Source organism: Hippopotamus amphibius, chromosome 11 (assembly GCF_030028045.1).
Source record: "Hippopotamus amphibius kiboko isolate mHipAmp2 chromosome 11, mHipAmp2.hap2, whole genome shotgun sequence".
Classification (NCBI taxonomy): Eukaryota; Metazoa; Chordata; class Mammalia; order Artiodactyla; family Hippopotamidae; genus Hippopotamus; species Hippopotamus amphibius.
Window position 1 is genome coordinate 8,333,412 of NC_080196.1, and position 24,923 is coordinate 8,358,334.

At 37.4% G+C, this 24,923-nt stretch overlaps 1 protein-coding gene across 7 annotated transcripts in view; it reads left to right on the plus strand.

The window, feature by feature from the left end:
- The window catches only part of TMEM170B (transmembrane protein 170B), a 37,417-nt gene extending 23,675 nt beyond the window's left edge, over positions 1-13,742 (plus strand). The window contains exons 3-6 of one of the 7 annotated variants that reach the window (XR_009047945.1): positions 5,568-5,808; positions 7,734-7,750; positions 7,859-7,929; positions 10,651-13,742. Coding sequence is in view for 1 of the 7 variants with exons in the window: in XM_057698517.1 (XP_057554500.1) it covers positions 5,568-5,698 (131 nt within the window). In the remaining 6 variants the exon portion in view is untranslated. Of the gene's footprint in view, positions 1-5,567; positions 9,588-10,650 lie in introns of those variants that run through there. The other 6 variants (XR_009047943.1, XR_009047940.1, XR_009047941.1 and 3 more) reach the window with 6 other exon arrangements.
- The last annotated feature ends 11,181 nt before the right edge of the window (positions 13,743-24,923 follow it).

Here is a 24,923-nt window from a genome sequence, read left to right on the forward strand (position 1 = left end):
GATAGTAACTATCTTAAATGTTGTGGGCCAGATGGTCTCTGTCACAACTATTCAGCTCTGCAGGGCATAAAAGCAGCCATAGACATTGTAAATGAATAGGCATGGCATTTTCCAATAAAACTTTATTTACAAAAACAGATGTCTGACATTCAGGTCATAATTTGCCTTCTGCTCTAGAGTCTATCTTTATATTTGGAATCAGATAGGATTCCGGGTGTATTTTTTTTCCTCCCATGTAGTAAGTCAGTTTTTACCACACTGCTAAAAAAATCCATCCATTGATTCATCTTTTTTTGTGTACTGTGTTCTCAGGGTACATGGACCTGTTTCCAAACTCTGTTCTGGTGTGTTCGTCTTTTCGTCTGTTCTTGCAGCAAGGCCTCATTTTTTTTTCTCTGTTGTCTTGTAGTATTTCTTAATATCTGGTTGCGCTGGTCCCTCTCATTTCTTTTCTTTCTCAGAGTTAACATAACTATTTGTGTACCTTTATACTTTCATATAAATTTTAGAATATGTCTACTGAGTTCCTCAAAAAGTATAACTATGATTTTTATGAGGATTTAGTTGAATGTAGAGGTTAATTTGGGAAGAATTGACATATTAAATCCCACCCAAGAACACGTAATATATCTCCATTTATTTGGATCATTTTCTACGTCTTTTGTTAGAGTTTAAAAGTGTTTTTTTCCATGGCAGGGTTGTGTATTTTGATTAAGTTAATTCCTAAACTTTCATCATGGTTGTTGTGCATGATATCTTTTTTAATTACGTTGTTTAGTTTTATTGGTATAGGGAAATGCAGTTAAGTTTTCTAAGTTGAGTTTATGAAAGATTAATAACAAAGCAAAAAACTGGTTTTCTGGCAAGATAATAAGGTGAATAGATTACTGCCTTAACTCTAAAATAGTGAAGACAGAAAAGTAAAATATGGAACAACATAGAAGAAATAACTACAGACTCAATAATAAAGGTAGAATAAAGAATTATAAAAATAACAGTTTTGTAAATAGCTATATAGTCCCAAATATAAATTGTCAAAACTGGCATAAGAAGAAATAGAAAATATGAATAATATAGTAAGTATTTTTAAACAGTTGAAATGTTGAAGACCCTCCTCCCAAAAGAAGTCCAGGCTCAAATGAGGTTTACAGATGAGTTCTACCAAATTTTCAGGGAACAGTTCCTATTTTATCCAAATTACTGCAGAAAATGGAAAGATTATTTGCTGGGTCAAAGTAATCTTATTGCTAAACAAGATGAAGACCACAGAAGAATGGAAAAGTATAGGTGCATTTACTTTAAGAATGATAGCCTGGGAATGCAAAGGTAGTTCAGTATCGGAAATGACTATGGTTGTATGCCAATAAAACATTATTTATGGACACTAAAATTTGAATTTCATATAATTTTCATGTATTATGAAATATTATTCTTTTGATTTTTTTAAACAATTTAAAAATGTGAAAGCCATTCTTAGCTCGCATGGTGTACAAAACAGGCGGTGAGGCAGAGTAGACTTTGGATCATAGTTTGCTGACCCCTGATCTAACTGCACAAACCGAGAATCAACACTATTAGAACCAAATCTGTCTTAACCTTTATATTTGCATTCTCTCGGGAATGTGGAGGGCAGAGCAAATCACTCTTCGATGGCCCACCTCTCTGCAGACACTTTATGTTGCTGAATATTGATATCTTCTGTCCACTGGTGACTTTTCTGCTAGTCACCCTTGTCCTTGCAGGCTTACATCTGTTATTTACCTTCAGATCAGCTCAGCAGAATTGCTTTTTCCACTTCCTCTTTACTATGCCAGTCTTCTTTAGCCCCTTAATACTTTGGGGATCTTTACTTATTTCTAATCAGTACCTTCTGCCATTGTTCACAGTGGCAGTTCCAAATGTGTTTCATTTATTTCAAGCATCCTATTACACTTCTGCCCTCTTCATTCTTACATATATTTCACCAAGAAAATAAGGATCACAATATTTGTACTCTTTCAACTGGCTGTTGTTTAGCAAAATAGACCTTAACAAGAGTGAAAACTAAAGTACAAATTGGGGGGAAGACATTTGTTAGCTTATATACATGTAAAAAGATTAATATCCAAACTATATTTTAAAAAACCCTATGAATCAAATAAGAAAATGACAATAGAAAAATAAAAGATTTGACAAGCGTTTCATAGAAGTAGAAATTGTAATGGCCAAATGTGAAGAATATATGAGGAAAAGCTCAATGACATTAAAAATCAGGGAAACGCAGATTAATTGCAGAGATAACATCTCTTACCCACCAGACTGACAAAAAATTTTTTTAAAAAGATATCAACTGCTTCTGAGGATGTGGAGTAACTGGAGTATAAATTCGTACAATTACTTTGGAAAATAAGTTGGCATTACCTAGTAAAGTTGAAAATGCTCAGCACATAGGACTGAGCAATTCTCCTTTTACCCACATGTTGTAGAGAAACTCTTGATTGCATATGTGTGCCAGGGATCACGTTACAGGGATGTTCACAGGAGCAGGGTTTGTTGCTGTGAAGGATTAAGAACAATGCCATCCACAGTAGAATGATAAGTTGTGGTACACTCATACTTGGAATTCTATGCAGCAGTAGAAATGTGTGAACTATAGCTATATACAACAGCCTGGATAATTTTCTGAATATAACATTTGGCCAAAAATTCAAAAATACCATATCAATTTATATAAAAATTATTTACAAAACTAAATAATAGATATCTTAGGATATAGGCAGGCAGTAAAGCTGAAGAAAAGCAAAGGAATGACAAAAACCAAATTTGGGAGAGAATGGGATGTGATTGAAGGGAGTCCACAGGACCCTCAAATGAAGTAGTAATGTGCTTTTCTTCATGCGGATGGTGGTACTTGAGAATTTGTTGGTGTTTTTTTTTTTTTTTTTTTTGTAATTTGCATATACTCGTATTTTATAAAGACTCCCTCATATCTGCTCAATATTTAATAGCAGTGTTTCCAAAATCATTTAATAGGCACACAAAATTGTCTTCTTTCAGATCTTTTGGATTAAGAGTTCCATTGGAGCAGTCTTTTCTGACTCGTTCTTCTGGGTTGTGAAATGATATAGTGCAGTGGGAACTAGTGTAAATCTGCTTCTTTTGGAGGGAAGTTGTAACTTACAAATTGGTTCCTGATTATCCGCTGGGAGGAAAATGGTAGTTCGTTTTATTTTTTTGTATAACACTGTAAACATCTCTCTTGATTTTGGCAACTCTGGAGTTTTACGGTGGTTTTTCTTCCCTGATATTATAGGCTTGAAAATCGTATCCTCTGTTTCTTGAAAGAGTATAAAGAAAAGTGGGTTATTTGTGGTTTTGTACGTTATTCTCAAAGAGTACAGCCTTCCAAAGTGAAACTCATTTTATTTATTTATTTATTTGTTTTTAACATCTAGTTTTTTAACCCATGTGAATTTACTTTGGGGAGTGGTATGAAGTAGGGACTTAAATATATTTCTTCCAAGTGGCTGTCAATTGCTCCACACCATTTATTGAATGATGAACCACTGATTGGAAATTCCTTTATCATCTACTAACACGACAACTACTAACCAAAATTTGGAGTACATACTAGGACCAGACACTATTCTAAGCACTTTCCAAGTGTGATCTTCAAACCCACCCATTTTACAGTTGAGGAAATAAGGCACAGAGAGATTAAGTGATAGCTCATTGTAACACAGCTACTAATTAGTGGAGCTTGGATTTTAATCCACAAATCTAGCTCCAGAATCCATGCTCTTAACCTTATATAAGCATGAGATGTTTGAGTTAACAAATTTGGCACTTCCTAGGCAACCTGAGCTAGTAATTGCTTATGTTTTCACCTCTTAGATCATTTTTGAAAATTTAGTGCCGGAGAAATGGAGGCCAAATTGTGGTTTTTCAAATTGAAGATAATCATGGGAATCTAGGGTAAATCCAAAGTAAAAACAATATTTCTCAGGTTTAACATAATTTCTGATAACAAAGAAGGCTAAGATCTTTAAAATTTTTTCAGAATATTATCTAATTCTAAAATTTGAGGATATGACCACTTATACTAGAAAAGTTTATTACTTAAGTAACTATTGGTGCTACTAGTAGTTTTATTTAACATTGAGATAACCAGTTATCATTTACTTTATTATTTTCTGAATTCCTTATTCTCTTTTTCAGTTGGTATAAATGTGAAATGATAGAATGATTTGGAAATTTATAGCCAGACTAACCTGGATTGAAATTCCAGCTCTGTATTTCCTTGAGCTAGCAATTGAAACTGTATTTCCTTGAGCTAGTAATTGAAACTCTCTGAACTTTAGTTTTTTTCCTCTTTAAATTAAGTAATAATACTCAGAAGTGATATGATATCTAAGATGATAAAGTTCCTGGCAAGATACATATTATGCTGTAAATATACTATACATTTTAATTTCCATCTTTAAAATATGTATATGAAAGCCCTTGGCTTAAATTAATAATTTGCTTTTCCTATTTGTATCTTCTATAGAGGAATATAATAATTTTTATTTGGAAAATTTAAGCGAACTATGGAGTTAATTCTTAGCTAATTTTTATGAGTAGATTTCTATCTCAAATAATTATAATTCAGTGTCCTCAGATAATTTATTTCTGTTCTTTTTGTTTGACCATTTTAGGATCCATAGACAGTTTTTTCTAGAGAAAAGTTTTAAGGCCATCTCTACCTGTGAGATGGTATAACCGTGGTTTAAATGTTTCCTCCTTTTATGATTTCTGAATGTACTTTTAAAATCAGCCTCTTAGATACCACATCATTATATATACTATAGCAATAACATGAAGTGTTGAGCCAGAGCCTTGGGGCTCTGAAGCTCCTGAGATTCTCTTGTTCTCAGAAGTGCATGTTATCTAAAAAATTTTCCTGGAACAGATGTCAGGTTCATCTTCCACTTTTATTGGATGTCAAGATACTAGTCTCCAAATAACTTTACAGTTGTATGCTTTATTAAAACACTTAAGCCATTTTATATGGTAGATTGGGAAGTACATTAGTTAAAATTCTGATATTTTATGTGACATTTAAGAATTAATTCATTTTACTGAAAGAAATTAAAATTCCTTTAATATTAACTTTTTCTTGAATACTTTAGAAATTATATTAAATTGTGTGGTTTTCTGTATTATTATTTATAATTATCAATATATCATGTCATATGTTTATAAAAGTGTTGATGAGGTCTGGCCAATCCAGCCCCCGGCTGAGAGTTTCCAATGATGAATTACATATTTTTTATGAACATACTTTGTGTCAGGTAAGCAACATATACTATAAATACGTATTTTTCAGTTGAATAAAAAAGCCTGTTATCAGTTTTGTGGGTAAATGTGGTATGGTAGAGTGTAACTTTTACCAGTCACATTGGAAACTCTTTCATAGAAAACTATAAAATGAGAATGATCCATGACTTACTGTTTGGCCCAGGTGAAGAGAGATCTTAAGCTACAGCCATGCACCGTGCCTCAGAATGAATAAAGGTATTATTTGTCTCTCCCTCTTTCACGTCTAGGTGCAGCAGTGGCCGGCATTTACAGAGTGGCAGGGAAGAACATGGCCCCCTTGGAAGCGCTGGTGTGGGGCGTTGGACAGACCGTACTGACATTAATCATCTCCTTTTCAAGGATCCTCGCCACACTCTGAGGTTTCTATGGGAATGTCTTACTTCACATAAGGAAACAGACGTACAGATTCTCTGAAAATGGCATTTTAACACGTGGGAATGAAATTGTACAACAATGTGGAAGGAGCAGGTCAGAACACAAGGCCTTGAGCTGTGTGGGAAGATTGCCCTCTGGTGTTCAAGTGATTGCACTACCGCACTGCACCTTACGTGCCTCCATCCCAGGCAAGGCGCATTACGCTATGTGAAGCTACAAGAAAAAGCACCTTGTTTAGCTGCCAATCAGGTTAACATTGGTGTTGAATCATCGTTCTTAAAAGTGTTGTGTTAAGTTACAGGGACGTTTTGAAGAATTGATATATGTGCCAAACTCTTCTTTTTTTTAACATTGATCATGTGAAATTTGCAAGTGTAGATGTAGATGAGTGCTGTGAACAAATTTGACCTGAATTCAGGTGGTGTAGTGAGATTTCTGTTTTGTACTGCTAAATCCCGTATGAGTGCTGAATACCGAGTCACCTACTATGAGACAAATTATTTGATTTTTAATGTTGAACGTTTCTGGGATTTAGGGCTTTCATATAAATTAGGCATTATTGTTATTTACGTGAAAAATAATACTTAATGGAAAACTGCTAAACTCTTTTAAGGACTCAAAGTAGATCTATAGGGTGCATCCTTTTCACTCACTTAAATAACACCCTTTGAAGAGTTTCCCTCATACGTAAACATTCTATTGATATGAATTTAAAAATTTTATGAGTCACACACATTGTAGTTTGTGTGTCACAGAAATATAATTTGAAAATTTTCTTATACATTTTGTAAGAAAAGAAGTCTGAAATGCACGTTGCATTCTTGACCCTTCTAAAGAAAGTTTTTGCCATGTATCTCATGGAGAAAACATCTTTACCGCTTGTATCTCAGTGGGATTATATTACTTGTTGAATATATCTTGATTTTTTGACAAAACACAAGCAGTCTTTCATTCTGGAGTATTAAATTTAGAGAGTGGCCTAAATTAGGCTATGAAAACAAGAAGCCTCGTTTGTAGATTAGAAGCAAGTCATATAGGAAGAGTAATAAACTATCTTACTTTGGGTATGTGGTAACAATTTCTCTAAGTAAAAATTGGGGAATAGAGTAAATAATTTTAAAATTTGGCAGTGAATCTCAGCATATAAATCCAGTATTGAACATACATTTCAGTGATTCATTTCAGTTGTTCAGCTCTTGTTTTATGCTGTTATTTAAGTTTACTAGAATCTGTGATGACACTTATTAGAATGAAAAAGTCCTTAGTATAAAACATTTTAAGAGGTTTTGACAATATGTAATTGTATTTAAGAGTACAAGAGATAAGGGCAACACAAAACTTCGTTGAATTTGTCTCCTACTGAGATTTTTTTAAATACCAGATACAATTATATATCTTCCAACTCAAAGGAAGAGCCACCTGTAGAAAATAAGAAGCTAAGGACAGTCCAAAAAGTAACCTGCATACTCTCGCCTGTTTTGTAATCTAATTTGGTAAAAAGTAAGTTATATTTGGTCTCATTTAAATTTAAGACCTCTATTACCTACGGCATCTTTTCTCCACCAAAAAGCAGACTATACAACAACTCACCAATGAGGAGTTGGGGGTATTTTACCAGGATGGAAGCCTGTTTGGGGCGGAGGGGGGGGTGTTTAATAACACTGTGGCTTGGAAATTTGTTTTTAAAAAATCCAAGAAGCAACTATGCATTCTTAGAGATCTTTAAAGTAAATCTTAAAATTGATTCTTTTTATTATGTTCAAGCCTGAAATTATTTTCATGTGTTCTTTATATTCCTGATGTTCTCCTAAATTAAATTTAGGTATAAATCTTCCAAATCAATTTAATTTTTCCTTTTCTGTTAGACTTGAATGGTGTTCTTCCTTTACTTTGGTAATTCTGTCAATAATTCAAAGTGTTCATATTCTTTGGGAGGAATTACCAGTAACATGTTGAAATTGTTTGACGTCTACAGAAATGAATATTTATTTTAACACATGGTTATTTTACAATTTCAGAAAGCTATCATGGTAAGGTAAGGAGCACATGGCTCAGAATCTGAAATTTGCCAGAAAATAATTTGGACACATTAAGTGAATGGCTGCATGGACCAAAGAGATTTAAACTCCTGTTTTGGCTCTAGAATGGAAATATAAGAAGGTGGAGCAGTTTGTAGAGTATCCCGCAGTTATCTCATTATCAAGTTGCTTTACGGTATGAGGGGAGTGTGTGTGTGTGTGTGTGTGTGTGTGTGTTTAACTTTTGGGGGAATTTTTGGTTTCTTTCTCATTTTTAGTTACTTCCATTGGGATTTTGTGCAGCCGTTACTCTTTTGATGTTTTGAAATGCAGTTGATAGTGTGAGTTAATGAAATGTCTTAATAGCTATTTCTGTGATGAGATTTTTAAAACATTAGTTGTTTTCCTATAGAGATAAGAAACATTTAATGATATATATCTACACACCCATATATGTCATTATATATACATATATATAAAGCTGCTATATATGAATACAGTCTAATTGGAAAGCTTTTGTTCAATGAACACTTTGATGTTGTGGAGAATTTGATATATTTGCTCAGTTGAATGGTCATTCAGATAGGTTTGAGGAACTTTGAGATTTTTGAAATTGGGGAGTTTTCTTGGTTTAATAGTGCTAGAGATCCTTGTTTGTGATATGACAAAAGCCCTTATTGATGTATTCGGGTTAAACCTTCTTAAAAGTGATATGTGATTTAGCAGTAAATTTTCTTTGTGAAAAATGCAGGAGGGAAGGGGGAAATCTTCTGCAGTTTACACTTAGTTATTTTTAAAAATGCTTAATAAGATATTGCTGACAATGAAATCAGTTCCTCAAAGAAGAGACTCCTCTATGCCCAAGCTAATTCTTAATTAGTTAACACACTGGTTAGAAACGTCCATAGATCAGTCAGGGGGCCTCATGAAAGCTATAACCTTTAAATGAAGAAGGTACAAGTAATCTGCCCCATGGACAATAACATTGGTTGCCTAGAATAAGAAGAGTCCTAAATGGTGGCCATAACCAGTGTTTGCAGGTTAATTATTCTTACTTTAGATCTTAGTGGTTACTGAACAGTGTTATAGCTTGTAACCCAATGTACTTTCTTAGTATTTGCAGTATACATTTCCACTGCCCCCCCCCCCACCAAAATGAGGGTTTTGTTTGTACTTTAAGTGAGAAATAAAGAAATGAGCTGCCCTGTGTATCATATATTTGTGATGTAAGGAACAGGAATAATTTTTAAAATGTTCTTGGAAAACATCTTTAGAGAACCTCTCATTAAGATGAGGACTGCCATGTCAGTGTGCCCAAGCTGGCACTTACACGCCAACTAACTCAATTTTGTAAATACTTTTGGTGGATCTACTGTGTACAATGTGCTGAACCTAGTATTTTCTGTAGTAAGTACAAGGATGACCAAGATGGGGTTCCTGCCCTTGAGTCTGCCAAGAGCTACCAAGATGATTTAAATCCTAAAACAGTTGGGAGAACATCTTGCTTCTAGTTGAGAGTTTAAGTCCTTTTTTCTCCCCCAATTCTGATTTTTTCAGTTTATTCATCAAATGGAATTTTAGTAACTGAGATTTCATTGCTGTGACATAGTGAAGAGAATACTGGAATCCAAGCCGGCAACAGAGATTCGAATCCAGGCCCTCCCACTCGTTGTCTTTTTGTTTATGATGGCGAAGCAGTGCAGTCAGCCCTCCATATCTGTGGTTCCGCATTCAAGGATTCAGCCAACCTTGGACTGAAATATTCAGAAAAAAATTCCAGGAGGTTCCAAAAAGCAACACATAAATTTGTCCCACACAGGCAACTATTCACACAGCACTTACATTGCATTTACACCTTTTTTTTTTTTTTTTTTTTTTTTTTTTTGGCACACGGGCTTAGTTGCTCCGCGGCATGTGGGATCTTCCTGGAGCTGGGATCGAACCCGTGACCTCTGCATTGCCAGGCGGATTCTTAACCACTGCGCCACCTAGGAAGCCCGCATTTACACCTTTTAATAGCATTTACATTGTATAAGGTATTATAAGTAATCAAGAGATGATGTAAAGTATTTGGGAGAATATGCATAGGCTATATGCAAATACTACATCATTTCCTACAAGGATCTCAAGCATCCTCTTAGTTTGGCATCCACGGGGGTCCTGGAATCAATCTGCTATGGATCCTAAGAGACAACTCAGTGTTGAACAGGAAATGATCAATGGATGGTCCTTCTAATTTTTTTTTAAAATTATGCTTTGCAATACCAATTGAATATATTGTTTCATAAGATTCATCTAGTTTCTTCCCTTTCCACATTTTCCCTACATATATTTTAAGAAGGAAACTAAAAACTTTCTCTTATAATGTTGCATCCTTTACCTCCTCTCCACCTCTTTATGTTTTAAATCAGCAGATATTTTTCTAAGATCACTTTTGGGGATTGGTGGCGAGGGAAATGGCCAGGGCAAGCGGAATTCATAGCAGGCTGTGTTCATTACTAGTTAGAACAGGGAAAGGGAAAAGTAGCCAGGTTTACCCTTTACCTTATCCTGCTTGCTGCTTTTGGATTTACTCGGCCAACACTCACTGAATCGCCACCACATGCAACTTGCTCTCCTTGCCTTAGGGGGGTGTAGAGCTGCCCCTCTCCCGTCCACCTCCTGCCACCCCAGCCTTTGGCTTCACGGGGCGGGGCCAGTTCTGTGGGAGAACTGAACTGGGCTGCAGTGCCTACCACGTCCCTTATGCCGTGGACCAAAGGTGCTTGAGCCCTACTTGTTGTTTATTCGTTTTTAACTTAAAGTTAAGGAAATACTTGTATTTTTAATTTATGTCCATTTTATAATTCAAGAAGTAACAAGATATTAAGAAGACTTTCTGAAATATTCTCAAACTACTTCACTCTCACTATTACAGGTGTTTCTCTCAGAAAGTCTTAATCAGAATTCTTCAAAGAGTTGCTGTTTGTTTTTAAGATGTGAAGAATGCGCAGAGTTACTGAAGAAATTCTAGTGACCTAGATTGCAGAGAAGTTTGGCAACACTTGGGTAACTGGGTAAATGGTTGTTTCTTTTAATAATCAGGGATGAGAATCTCAGTGGTTAAAATTGACTAGTAATTTCCCTTATCTTCCTGTCCTTTTTATAATATCATGGAAGAAGACTCTACAGCATAAAAAGGACATTATTTGATTAAAAAATGATAAAACTTTTCAAACGTAGCATTTATAGCAGAGGGAAGTTTAAAGACAGGAAGAAACGTTGGAGGACTAATGCACAGAAACACAGACACACTTGATGAAGCACCCTGCATTATGTGAACACAATTTCCCCTTCTGTGAAGACTATAAACTACACTGTGTGAGTATATTTAGTGCATGTTTGCAAAACGCAGTGTTTCTTTGTATATGAGACTAAACTTACCACAGGGCATTTTGAAATCATACTATACTTTTGTGCTTGTGGTGGTAGGTTTGCCTGCTAACTTAAGGATCTCTGTTCAGTGTAGGCCATGCAATGTTTTTGAGGAGGTTGCTGAAGTTGTTATCTAAAAATATATCTATGAATTTATTTAGAGGAAGTAATGCTTAATATATACAGTGTTTTCAGTAAATGTGGAGATATACCAGTTGATACATTATTGGATTAGTAGAAACACCCAGATTTCTGAGTGCACTAAACTATGAACTGTAACCATCAACCCTGAGCTCAGGGGAGTGGTTTTCACATTCTTTACAGTCATTGCACATACGTTGAACTTACATAATAACCCTTTCTTGATTTTGAGAACTAATTCAGCAGTTTCTTAAAAATATTCCTCCTGCTTCCATACAGATGTCATATGGTATAGTTTAAACATGTACAGTTTGTTGATAGAATCAGAAGTGCTGGTTTAGAAGAGAATGTTCTTAACACCTTATGGTTATGCAGCTATAATCTTGCTGAAAATCAAATACTATAAACAAGTCAAGAGAGCATGGACCGCCTACATGTTTTTTAGATTATATCCCATACCCATATATATGTCCCCTCAGTGGTGACATGGCTGTCCCCTTTTGGGAACTGTATTTAGGTATGTAACTAAAATTGGAAAGCTGTGTTATATAAATATATAGGAAGAGGAACTATAATGCATACTCACCATAACTGTAACACTTTTTCTCCTAAACATACTACACATTGGTAATTTCTGAAAATTGCTTTTTATAGCCCTGTATAAATGAATGATAACTTGGTAGTACTATTGGTGGTAAAAAGTTTCCTTTGTTTTTAAATTGAAGTATTTATACATCATCACCAAGTATCTTTGGGAAGGAACATTTTAAAGTTTTCTCCATAAGAGGCAAAAGAGAGGCACTGGTCTGAATAGTAATCAAAAATGATTTACTTTCAATACTGGATGAGTTGATAGTCTGATTGTTGACGCTTTCTTGGCATTTGTGGTATCAGATGCATTTACAATGGAGGGATTTTAAAAGTTCTGTCCGTCTCTCCAACACACGCGCACACACGAGCTCCAGACATTTAGGTAACAATGTAAAATTCCACAGTATTTTTCATTTTAGTCATAAAACTAGTTAAAATTCATAGGATCCTGCCATAAAGTATTAACTCCTGACTCTAGTCATTCTAGAATGAGGTTATCAACTTTCTTTTAAAGTTAATCAATGAAAATTTTTTATTTACGTAGCAAAAATATAGTTCACCTGATAGGTGTTAAAAACTCACTTTCAAATTGTGTGACCTCTCAGACTGCTGACGAATCATTTAGTAAACCACAGTGCAGTTTTTTAAAAGTTAAATGATGCCTTAGTGCCTTGGAAGTAGAGATAACTTTTGCAAAGTGAATTTAGCAAGATTCAGGATTAGTACACCTATTACTGGGGATTCAGAGCTGTGGAATGTTGTCATTGAATTAGCTCCTTGTGGTTTAGTAAAAATCAGTTATTTCGCCATTGACTATGACAGATGACAACTGCTTTCATTGCATTTTCACGATGTGGTATTTGTCCGTTTTTTCTTTTTTCCAAGTCTGAAATGGGAGAAAATGTAGTCAAGACAGGTAAATGTGGAGTTTTAAAATTTGGTTTTGTTGTAAACTAGAGATTCTAGCGTGAACAGTGTGAGCTTTATATTGTAGTACAATGGCAGATACTTCATGTAACTTTTAGGAATATGTTTACCATCAGGGATTTTTTTTTTTTAAACTATAGAAATACTTAATGTACTGTGAAGCTTAAAGACAGGAAGAAGAAACCTTGGAGGGGCAACGCACAAAAACAAAGACGTATGTGATGAAGTATCCTACATTATGTGAACACAATTTTCCCCCTTCTGTTAAGACTGTAAACTACACTGTATGAGTATGTGTACTGCATGTTTACATAATACAGTTTAATTTTGAAGGGTTATTTAAAAAGTATGTTTATTTATAATACCTAACAAGCTGTAAATATTGTATACTATTGATTTTTAATTTTATATAGGCAATTTTTTATTTCCAATTCATGTACAAATCTCATTGTATATAACATAATTTCCTGGAGAACACAAATTTTGCAGTGAATTTTAATTATTTTAATTGTGGTGAGCATCAGGTTTAATCATGGTAAGCATAGAAATGTTGATCTTTATTTTAAATTATTTTTCACCACTCATTTTCTTCAAAGGGCAGCAATAAATATATGCAAGTTATTTTTGATTATACAAAGTTGGTCTGCAAAGACAAGATCTAGGTTCCAATTCATTGCTTCAAAGAAAAGATGCACAATTAACATCATCCACTGTCTAATCTCAGGACCATTTCTGAGGTCCATATGTGTCTCTCCTCTTTGTAATGTACAGGGTGAACTCTTTACTGATACAAACAAAACAACTGTTAAAAGTGAATCCAGCACTTAAATGTCATTACACAGAATTTATTGGATTAAAAATTTGTAATATACAGTATTTTAATAAAGTTTCTGTATTCAATTTCATGCACTTGTATATAAATAAACCTGTCTTTAAAAGCCTTATGGGGTGTTTGATTCTTTATGACGTATCTTTTCAGCTCATTCACTGTAGGCTGAAGTGTTTCCTCTTACCTTTTTGTCAGGTTTTCTGGGCCAGTTTTACACTGGATTTGGAAGGTAGCATTGAAGAGGTAAGCAAGAAGTGTAAAAGACAAACTTGGCCTAGTACATAGTTTTACCAAGGATCAGTACTAGGCTACATAAGCATCTACTTCTAAGAATTACTGTTTTAAAGAGCCTACTGTCACTTTTATTAATAAGTGACTACCCTTTATTGAGTGCCTAGTATCTGTTAGACACCTCATAGGCATTCTTTAACATTTACGGTAACCTTCAGGTTAAAGAGATTACTAAGAATTATGAAGGTAATCCCTTACTTTATAAATGAAGCATTTGAGGTTCAGAGAAGGTGATGAACTTCTCAAGGTCACACAGCTAATAATGCTCAACTGGGGTTTTCTTTCTCTATTACCTATGTTTTTTCCACACTGCTATGTTGGCTTCTCTAAAGTATTCTGGGAGCTTTTATTTGTAATGAGTTAAGATCTCATTATTGACAAAGACCAGAGGGCATTATGGGATTTGAAAAATAATCAACTCAGGATTTGTATTGCCAAATCTATGCATATTTTGACTTTTTGTTAGGGATTCCTAAGGGAAGGTACTAGGTGCCCAACTAGGTTCCACTAATTCTCCGGCCTGAGAAGAGATGGGGCCAACACAACCAGTCATTGTAATTGTTACAAACCCTGTTGGAACAGAAACTTTGCTTTCAATTGTGCAAGGAAAGTGGAAGTAAACTTTTTTTTTCACATATACTGATATATTTCATGTAATTACTACATTGAAATTATTTTCTTTTTTCTAGATAACTTCTTTATTCAACCATAAGAATTATAAAGTTATTAAATACATTTCCTTCCTGACCACGAGTCTTAAAAATTTCTTGAACAAAATATACATCTTGAGATTAAAAAGAAATTTTCTCATTTTTATTCTTTTTGGCTCTTTAAGTAATATTTTTGTAATATTTTTGAAATGGGAAAGCTATCTTTGCATATTTTGATATTCACTGCGCATTGGAAAAAAAGCATTGAATTTCAGGTTTATTGCCACCTATTTAGAATAAGGAGGGAAAGGTAATCTAGAAGAAAGATGCTCAGTCCTTACACTGAGCTTGCTTTCTGATGGAGAATGAGTTCTTGTGGAGGAAGAATATCTCAGACTTATCAAGTGGATACTTACATCATCTATGGTTTGAAGTTGAAATCCTGTTAATTCATAAAATAGTACCTAAAGTTTTGGGGTACAAAGCAAAAAGTCAACAGGACCTATGGCCAATCTTTGAGGAGTAGAATTGGGGTTGACCTCCAGCTTCTAACAGAATCTTGAGTTTGTCCCATTTCACTATTCCTGTTTATCTGCTTTTAATTTCCCATTATTCATCGTTACCAGATATTTTTGGCCAGTTTTATGAATATTCTTCAGGCTCAGAGTTCTGGGGATTGATTTGCAAAATGGCATTGCACCAGGCGGTTTTCTTGCAAAGAAAGAGTTTCGTCACTAGATGGTGTAGTAGTTCTACTTTATTTTTTCTTTGCTCTTGTCTTGGCCATTCTTTACTATGAGCAAACCCTAATTAAATCAATCTGTATTTCTGGACTCATTTCCATATGATGCATTCATGTTATCCCCCCTCCCCCTGATAAAAATACACATGAGGAAATTAGATACAAGAAGAACCAAGAGTTTCCATGCTATCACTAGTTTTCCAAAGAAGGTTAAGATACAGTATTCAGGGGTTATTTACAAATGAGAAAACCATTAATTTTATGATTTTGGCAAGTCATTAATCTGGACCTTGATTTATGTATTTTTCATAAATCTGTGTTCCAGCTCAATGCAGAATGGTCTTCAATAGTCTATACTTTAGTGATTTTTAATTGCATAGTTGGTGAGCTTGTTGGGATAAAAGGAATGCACCAACGTATTGCAGCTGGTCTTGTACCGTGAGACTTGCTTGGTTCTGAATTCCTGCTCTGCCGCTTAGGATTTTAACTTGGGCTAAGTTATCTTACTTCTGCAATCTTCAGTTTTCTCATCAGTAATTGAGGATGACATCTCCTGTTGCAGTGCGGCTCAGCAAACACTCCATCCCGTTGGCTTCCTCCTCTAGTGTATCATGTGCACACAGGAAGATGATGCTGTTCTAGACTTTGCCATGAGTTTTGACAAGTTCAGGTACCTCTATTTCAAAGGCTGTCTCCATACATTGCACAGTGGGATTTTAGAGAGGATTTGTTTCAGGTTTAAACTGTCCCGCTGAACCGTGTGCTGCTTTGGCAGCAGAGTTGGCTGAGGGAATTTTTCAGAAACAGACCTCAGTGGAAAAGAGCCAGGTTAGAAAACAGAGTGGATAAACTTGCTCAGCTTGCAAATTCCTTGCATTCTCTAAACCAAATATGTACAAGATGAGGAAGCCAATGCAGCCAACATAAATCCCCCGAAAGATGGTTGTGACTCGCCTGTCAGCTGTGCACATAGTCATCGACCACCTCAGATCCTGTTGCAAGTGAGCTTTGGCTTTGTTTACTGTTCTGCAGCGACGGCCAATGGTTCAAACACAGAGAAGTGTTGGTCTCTTCAGCTCCAGAGTGTCTAACCTTAAAAGCACAAGTCTCAGTACACAGAGTGGTCTGTAATAGCCCTGGAGACAAACGTGCATGCCAGGTCTTAAAGCAATCAGGATGGAACTTAAGAGACCAGAGACAGGACCAAACCGATTTTCATAAAATGACACCTCTCCTGTCCCTTTTGCTTATTTTTTTGTGGGAATTGGTATCGGTGGGTGACTACAGGATGTGCTAGAGGAAAGCACTTGTGTTGTCTTTGATGTGGAAAATAAGAGAAGGTACAGAGATGGGTGGGAGACATTGTAAGGCTGAGGGAACAACAATTTTGAGAGACTTCAGACTTTTGAAGGCCCTGTGCATGCTGACTGAGTGGGAGGGAGGGTATCAGACCTGGGTCCTCTCCCTAGTTCTAACTCCTTGTGCAAAGGAGACCTCATGTTAGACTTAATCTCTCTATGACAATTTCTTCCACAATAAACATCAAAATAGATTAGCTTCTTTTGTCTTCTCTTAAATGCAGGTTGAAACTTTCAATGGGACAACATTGGTACATTACTCTTGGACATTTTTAGACCTGGACCAGTTTGACACCTTGAACTTGAGATCTGTCATACCTACTATAGTTTTAAGCTTTAGTCCCATCTTTAGATATATATGAAGCTTGTTGAACTTGGAGACGTTTTGCAAGGTGGATGAGAAGGGATGAACATTTCAAATCTAAAGTATAACTTCTGTTGAATTTTTTTAACAAGTACCTGGAGGAACTATGTAAGGCCTATCTTACTATTAAGGTAGTCCTTGTAATAATGCTGGTATTCAGCTTTCACTCTCAAACCATTTTCACATCTATAATATCATTTTACCCTCACAATTTCTTCTTACTTGGAGGAAAAGAAAAAACGCTTTAAAAAAAAAAAGTAATTTGCCTGGTTAAACACAGGTCTTTCATGAGAACTGGGCAGCTGTTTGGACAAATGCCAATAATAAGAGCAGACTTGAAGTGGCCGCAGCAGACTACAGGCCTGAAGAGATCCCCGTGGAAACTGATCACTCCCGGGTAATCCATGACTAGCTCATTCTCCTGCCACAATGCTTTGGCTTAAGAGTTTTTAACTCTTAAGAATGCAGAAAGGCCCAAATGTGTTCACACAAGTTCTATCAGAACTATCGTGCTTGTGATGGGCATCTTCAGATGTGAGAGTTACACGACGGTGTTGACAGAATTCTCATTATCAGTAGAGGTGCCACCATATTTAACTGTTTTCCAGGATTCCACTTAACTAAGCAGATTATTTCTTTCATAAATAAAACAGCATGATTTTCAGAAACTCTTGTGTCACCTTAACTGGTTTATCCACACCACCAATTATCTGGACAGGAAAGGTTGCCAAGGCAAAGCAAAACACTTAAGTCTTCCTGGACATTTTGAATCCAAAACAGACCAAAAGAAAAAAAAAATGTAATTTTGGTATCACAGTAACGGGAGGCCGTGTTTTACATCTGGAGGCTGGGGCCTGCACTGTCAGCAGCGGATTTGTTGGCTGTGATGGAAAAACGAACAGCGTGCTCATTAACCTCAGAATCAGCATCAAGTGAAAACACATCCACGCATGACATCAGGAATCTGTTCGTGGTATTTGAAACTGTATTGGGGAAACTATTAAAAGCTTGAACAGAAATTTAGATTACAACAGCGCCCATAAACAAAGACCAGCTCAACGTCATGTCAACCCCTCTACAACGGAAGCACAAGAGGCAGAGATAATAAACTGACAAGTAACCCCCAAAGAATTTTTGCCTGACATCGAAATTTGTACCACTTTGCAGTATCTCTTTACATTTTAAAGCGTTTCTTTCTCGAAAGGATATAAATCTTGTCTTCCCTCACCATTTCCAGAAGGGGGCAGAGATGGTCAAAAGTCAGAGGGTTTCTTTACACGCAGAGTAGATGGAGAATTGAGAGCGATCAAGTAGGCAAGATGTTTTTCAAAAGAACGGTCCCAAAAGTTAACAAAATAAGCCCTTCAAATAGGTTCTGTCACTAAAAGCAGGGCTTCTTCCATAAGCTAAAATGAGGACAATCAACCTGAAAATAACTAAACTTGTTTTTCTTAAATATCCATTCAGTGTCTTTAATATTGGAAAATATCAACTATCAACTTGAGAAAGGTATCAAATCATTTGGTGAGGCTCCAATTCTATGATGTATACCTCAAAGAATTCTATGATTATCGTGGCTATTACTAATCCAGTCTGGGCTCATCCTTTTGTCCAAAGCTACCAAAAGCTCTGGCTTTTTATACTGTGATAAATTTGGTAAAATAAGGCCCAATCTCTTTAAAACTTCATGGGTCAGACTAAAAGTGAAAGCATGTATTAAGTGTGCACTGAAGAGCCCTCATTGGGAGAGGCTCTCGAGAAAAAGTATTAGCTGGACAAGTGAGTTTGATAAAACTTGTCTTCTATATCCCCATCTTAGAGATTCACACCTCACACAAGCATACTGAAGACTTTAAAAAGCTTTGAGTTAGGAGCCCTATTTGGCTTTGTTTCACTGCCGTGAATTCTCTGAAAAATGTCTATCGTAATGAGAGAAATCTCGCTAGCTGATTCCGTGGACATCAAGAAAGCGTTTCCAAGCATATTTTAAAAGTTCTACCTGGCATCCCCAGGTAGATCCCTGGCTCAATCACACTAAATCTGAAGCAGTGTTTTAATACCTAAGTTTTAACCCAAGTTCCTCACTGCCTAGGGCTGCTCCCCTCTGGCCTCTGGTGTCTGCTGACCTCTGGTTCCTCATCATTTGCTTGGTCCTGGGACTCTGGTACCTTCCCAGCCCTGTGGTGTCATGTTTGGCAGGTCTGTGTCAGGCGCTTCCTAAAGCCCCCTTTGGGGGCTTACTGGGCCCGAGCTCCTTGGATGGCATTTGCTATGTATGGCCCAGGGTCAAGTTAGTTATATTAAATGGGATCCTCATGTAAAATCCAAGGTTGCACCTGCCAAGTGTCCAGTGAGAGGTGCAGGCTAAACGTCACAGCATTTTTAGGAAAGGAAGAGACCCCTGGGAGCTGGGAGGGTCGGGGCAGCTTCACAGATGACTTGGCAATAGCACAGGCCTTGAATGATGTTTCTAAAGGCAGAATGATGGCTCACGGTGAAGAGGAAAAGGGTGGACATGGATGGTTCAGGTGGGAGAACAACAGAAACCCAGGTGAGGGATCAGGACATGTGAGGTGAGTTACAGACAGGTGAGGCCAAAGTGGGAGACAGAAGAAAGTAAGACGGAAAGGTAACCACTCACAAGATACCATACACATGACTCTGAATTTTATCCTACAGGCAGAGGCAAACCACTGAAACTTTTTGAGAAGGAAAAGTGCACCTCCATCATTGTGTCAGCTTCCTAGGTATTAGTGGGAAAGAACAAGGGCTTTTGAGTCAGAATCCTCGACCTGTTCCCACCCATTATTGCCACTTATGAGCTTGAGAAAGTTACTTAATCTCTCGGAACCTCAGTTTCCTCACGTATGAAATGATTTTCAAAGCTACCTCAGGTTGTTGTGAGGCTTAAACGGTGCAGGACCTGTAAAGTGACGGTGCTGTTGGAATAAAACATGGCTGCAGACAGGCTCAATAAAGCCAGAAGCCATGCACTTGGGGATCATTCTGATCTGTAGTTTTCCAGCAACGTGACAGGCATGCTGTCTGGTCAGCTGCTGGCGCCTTGCAGGATCTCTGGGTCCAAGCGGCCCTAATTGCCCACCACAGAGGGAACCGTGCCACTACCCTATTTTCCCTTCTTGACTTGAGTTGTTGCGTTATTCTGGTTGCTGTTGAGAACAGCAGCTTTCTCTCTCCGTTCTCCTCATTAGCATTGGCGTCTGCTGTTGTCAACAGACAGAAGCAGCCACCTGGACTGGCTCTGGGAGTATGACTTCTTGAAACCCAATATGCCCAGCTACCTCCCATGCAAAAAGACCTTCAGAGGGAGGTGAAACTAATTGACCCCAACGCAGTAGTTTTTGCCTAGAGCTGGAAAACTAAAATTCCCTTTGTAGCCTCTCCCTTTCTTCTTTTTAAAGCTAGTTAACTGGGGGAAGGAATGCCTGATGGAAATTCTCTGTAATGTCTCTTATCAAGACACTACCTGGGCTTAAGGCACTGCAAGTAAGTTAACATAAACTGCTACGCCTGAGAGTATATTTTAGACCATAACTAGCCAGAAATGTATTTATGTCCTTTAATGTCTTGTTTCTCTCCTTACCCCATCTCTACAGGCTGGGATTTTACAAAGTGAATTTTAACTTCTTCCCACCAACCCAGGCTCTCTCCTTCTGGACTGAAGGCCTCACTTTCTCCTCTTGTGGCAGCTCCTTTCTCATGTGCCCATTCGGCCCCTTGTCTCCGACCCTGCACGTTCCAGTTCCACCTCCCCCCAGGCATGACAACCACTGTTGCAGCCTCCTCCAGGTGAGGTGTACCTGAACTTGGCTCCCGGGGAAAGACTTGAGTAAGCTCCAGGTCAGCAGGGAAAAAGCCGATGGAGAGGGCAGGAAAGGTGAGAGAGGGAGAGGGGGAGGGGGAGAGGGAGAGGGAGTGGGTGTGGATCGATGTTAAAATCTGGTTTAACTGGGTGAAGAGAGTATAAGGGTTCTACAAAGAACAAATTATTTCAGCAACTTTTCTATAACTCTGAAATTATTTCAAATAAAAATTATGTGTGGGCGTGTATATATATACTTATATTTATAATACACATATATAGTATGGCCATATATTATGTACAATTGTCCCTCGATCCGTGGGGTCTGGCTCCAGGACTCCCATGGGAACCAAAATCTGAGAATGCTCAATTCCCTTACAGGAAATGGCAGAGTATCTGCATATAACCTACGCACATCCTATGCACATCCTCCCATATACTTTAAATCATCTACAGATTACTTGCAATACCTAATAAAATGTCAGTGTTGTGTAAATAGCTGTAAATACCGTGTAAGTGGTATGTATATAGTTTGGAAATTTTAGTATGTCAAGTTTTGCATTATGGAACTTTCTGGAATTTTTTTCCTAAATATTTTTGATCCACTGTTGATTGAATTCCAGGACGCAGAGCCCGAGGATGCAGAGGGACAACTGTATCTATATGAATATATTTATAACACACATATATAATATATCCACGTTTTGAACTTAACCTTTAGACTGAGATGGCTCCAGCTGATGTTTTCATGAAATAAGCAGACCGGGAGATTCTGGTTTAGGGTGTATTTGCAATCTGCACTCTGTACTGGGTGGTGCCAGTAAAGTGCAAGAGCCCTGGGAGTGAGTTCCCTGAGTTTCCCGTTGTGAGCTGACGTTCGGTTTCCCCAGCTCACTGTGTTCCCTGATTATCACAGAGAGAGAAGTAGCAGGAGCTCCTTTCCCAGAAGCTATAAAATGCCAGCTAAGTGGCTTATTTCCAAATTGCCAAATACAACCACTAGGTTATTCCTACACAAAAACTTCTGTGTAAACAAATCTTCAGAACCTCAGGATTCAAATGAGGTGAACTAATGAAAAAGTCCTGGGATTGACAGATAAACCTACTGTACATAAAAAAGATAAGCAAAGATTTACAGTACAGCACAGGGAACTGTATTCAGTATCTTATAATAACCTATAATGGAATATTATCTGAAAAAATAACTGAATCCCTATGCTGTACATCTGAAATTAACATGATATTGTAAATCAACTCTATTTCAATTAAAAAAAAAAGTTCTTGGCATCCAGATGGCCAAAAAGCACATGAAAAGATGCTCAGCATCACTAATTATTAGAGAAATGCAAATCAAAACTAAAATGAGGTATCATCTCACACCAGTCAGAATGGCCATCATCAAAAAGTCTACAAACAGGGACTTCCTAGGTGGTGCAGTGGTTAAGAATCCACCTGGCAATGCAGGGGACACAGGTTCGATCCCTGCCCCAGGAAGATATCACATGCCGTGGAGCAACTAAGCCCCTGTGCCACAACTATTGAGCCTGTGCTCTAGAGCCCGTGAGCCACAACTATTGAGCCCATATGCCGTAACTAGTGAAGCCCATGCACCTAGAGCCCATGCTCTGCAACAAAAGAAGCCACCGCAATGAGGAGCCCATGCACCACAATGAAGAGTAGCCCTCTCTTGCACAATTAGAGAAAGCCCGTGTGCAGCAACGAAGACCCAACACAGCCAATAAAAAAATAAATCCAATAAATAAATAGATTTATTTTAAAAAAAGTCTACAAACAATAAATGCTGGAGAGGTGTGGAGGAAAGGGAACCCTCCTACACTGTTGGTGGGAATGTAAATTTGTATAATCACTGTGGAGAACAGTATGGAGGTTCCTTAAAAAACTAAAAATATGTACCATACGATCCAGCAATTCCACTCCTGGTCATATATCTGGAGAAAACCATAATTCAAAAACACACATGCACCCCAGTGTTCATTTACAATAGCCAAGACATGGAAGCAACCTAAATGTCCATTGACAGAGGAACGGATAAAGAAGATGTGGTACATATATACAATGAAAATTTCTCAGTCAAAAAGAAAAAAAAAGAATGAAATAATGCCATTTGCAGTGACATGGATGGACCTAGAGATTGTCATACTAAGTGAAGCAAGTCAGACAAAGACAAATATCATATGATATCACTTATATGTGGAATCTAAAAAAAAAATGATGCAAATAAACTTATTTACAAACCAGAAATAGAGTCACAGAAGTAGAAAACAAGCATGGTTACCAGAGGGGAAAGGGGAGAGGAGGGATAAATTGGGAGAGTGGGACTGACATATACACACTACTATATATAAAACAGATAATAAGGACCTGCTGTATAGCACAGGGAACTGTACTCAGTATTCTATAGTAGGGACTTCCTTAGTGGCGCAGTGGTTAAGAATCCACCTGCCAGTGCAGGGGACATGGGTTTGATCCCTGGGCTGGAAAGCTCCCACATGCCGCGGAGCAACTAAGCCCGTGAGACACAGCTACTGAGCCTGTGCTCCAGAGCCCGAGAGCCACAACAGTTGACACCCGCTCACCTAGAGCCTATGCTCTGCAACGAGAGAAGCCACCTCAATGAGAAACCCCTGCACTGCAACAAAGAGTAGCCCCCACTTGCCGCAACTAGAGAAAGCCCGTGCGCAGCAACAAAGCCCCAATACAGCCAATAAATAAATAAATAAATTTATAAAAAAATTTTCTATAATAACCTATATGGGAAAAGAATCTAAAAAAGAGGGGATACATGTATACATATAACTGATTCACTCTGCTGTATACCTGAAACTAACACAACATTTTAAATCAACCATACCCCAATAAAAAAATTTTTAAAAATTATTTAAAAAAGCAAGAAATAAAATAAGATAAAATAAAATAAAATAAAGAAAGAACTCCAAAAAAGAAGTCCTTGGACAAGTTAACAGCATCTTTTAAGTCAGAGTGCTCTGCCCGGCTCTGCTGAGCTCTGTTGGGAGCTGAGAGTTAAGACCTGGCGATTCCTGTCCTGATCCTGTTCCTGGAAAGGGTTGGGGCTTTCAGCAAATACCTTCACCTCTATCTCAGCCTCTGTGGCCTTTTTTCTTCTTGCTTGTAAAGCACTGGCATGTCCAGGATGGATCAAATGATCTTTACCCGGTTCTAAAAACTCCAAAGAGAGTACTGTGCTAAGAGGAAGCTCCTTACGGGAGGAGAGGATCCTCAGGGAAATAGGCTGAAAACAAACAGAACTCATCTTTACTTTCACCCTCCCCTGGGCACCACTACTTTCTACTGTTAGCTCCTGGTCTCCTAGGTTTCTGAGTCTTACAAGAATTTCCCACGAGGACTGCTTTTGGCCTGAAAGATACTCTCAAAACATCAAAAACCTTGAAACAAAAAGAGGCAGACTATTTTCAATATTTAAATTGAAAAATTAAAAAAAAAAAAAAAACCCACCCAAACCAAAACCCCTCCTTGACTGGGAATTAGTAACAGGTTGAAAGTTTAATTGGCTATGAGGAGAATTTGGCATCTTGAGGGCGAGGGTTAGGGGCAGGCCCTGGGAGAGAGGTGAGCCTGGTCTTTAGGGACCCCAACCTCCCTTCATGGCCCATGGCCTCAGGTTGCCTGGCCAGAGCACCCCAGCCAGGTCCCCCTACCCCGAGCCCCCTGTCAATGCCCTAAGTTTGGTGAAAGAATGTGTTAATGAAAAATTATTCTTGACTCCTGGTAAAGAACGTTAGGCTGACTCTATTCAGGAGGGAACCATCACGATGGGTGTAGGGATGACTACACTGGGGAAGCAAGTCTATTGGCAGCATTTTTCCAACAGCATCTGCTCACTTCATGTCTTTGTGTCACATTTTGATAACTCTCACCCTATTTCAAACTTTGTCATTATTACTGTATTTGTCATGGTGATCTGTGATCAGTGATTTTTGATGTTACTACTAGGAATCACTGAAGGATAAGATGATGGTTAGTATTTCTTAGCAAGAAAGTACTTTTAAATTAAGGTATG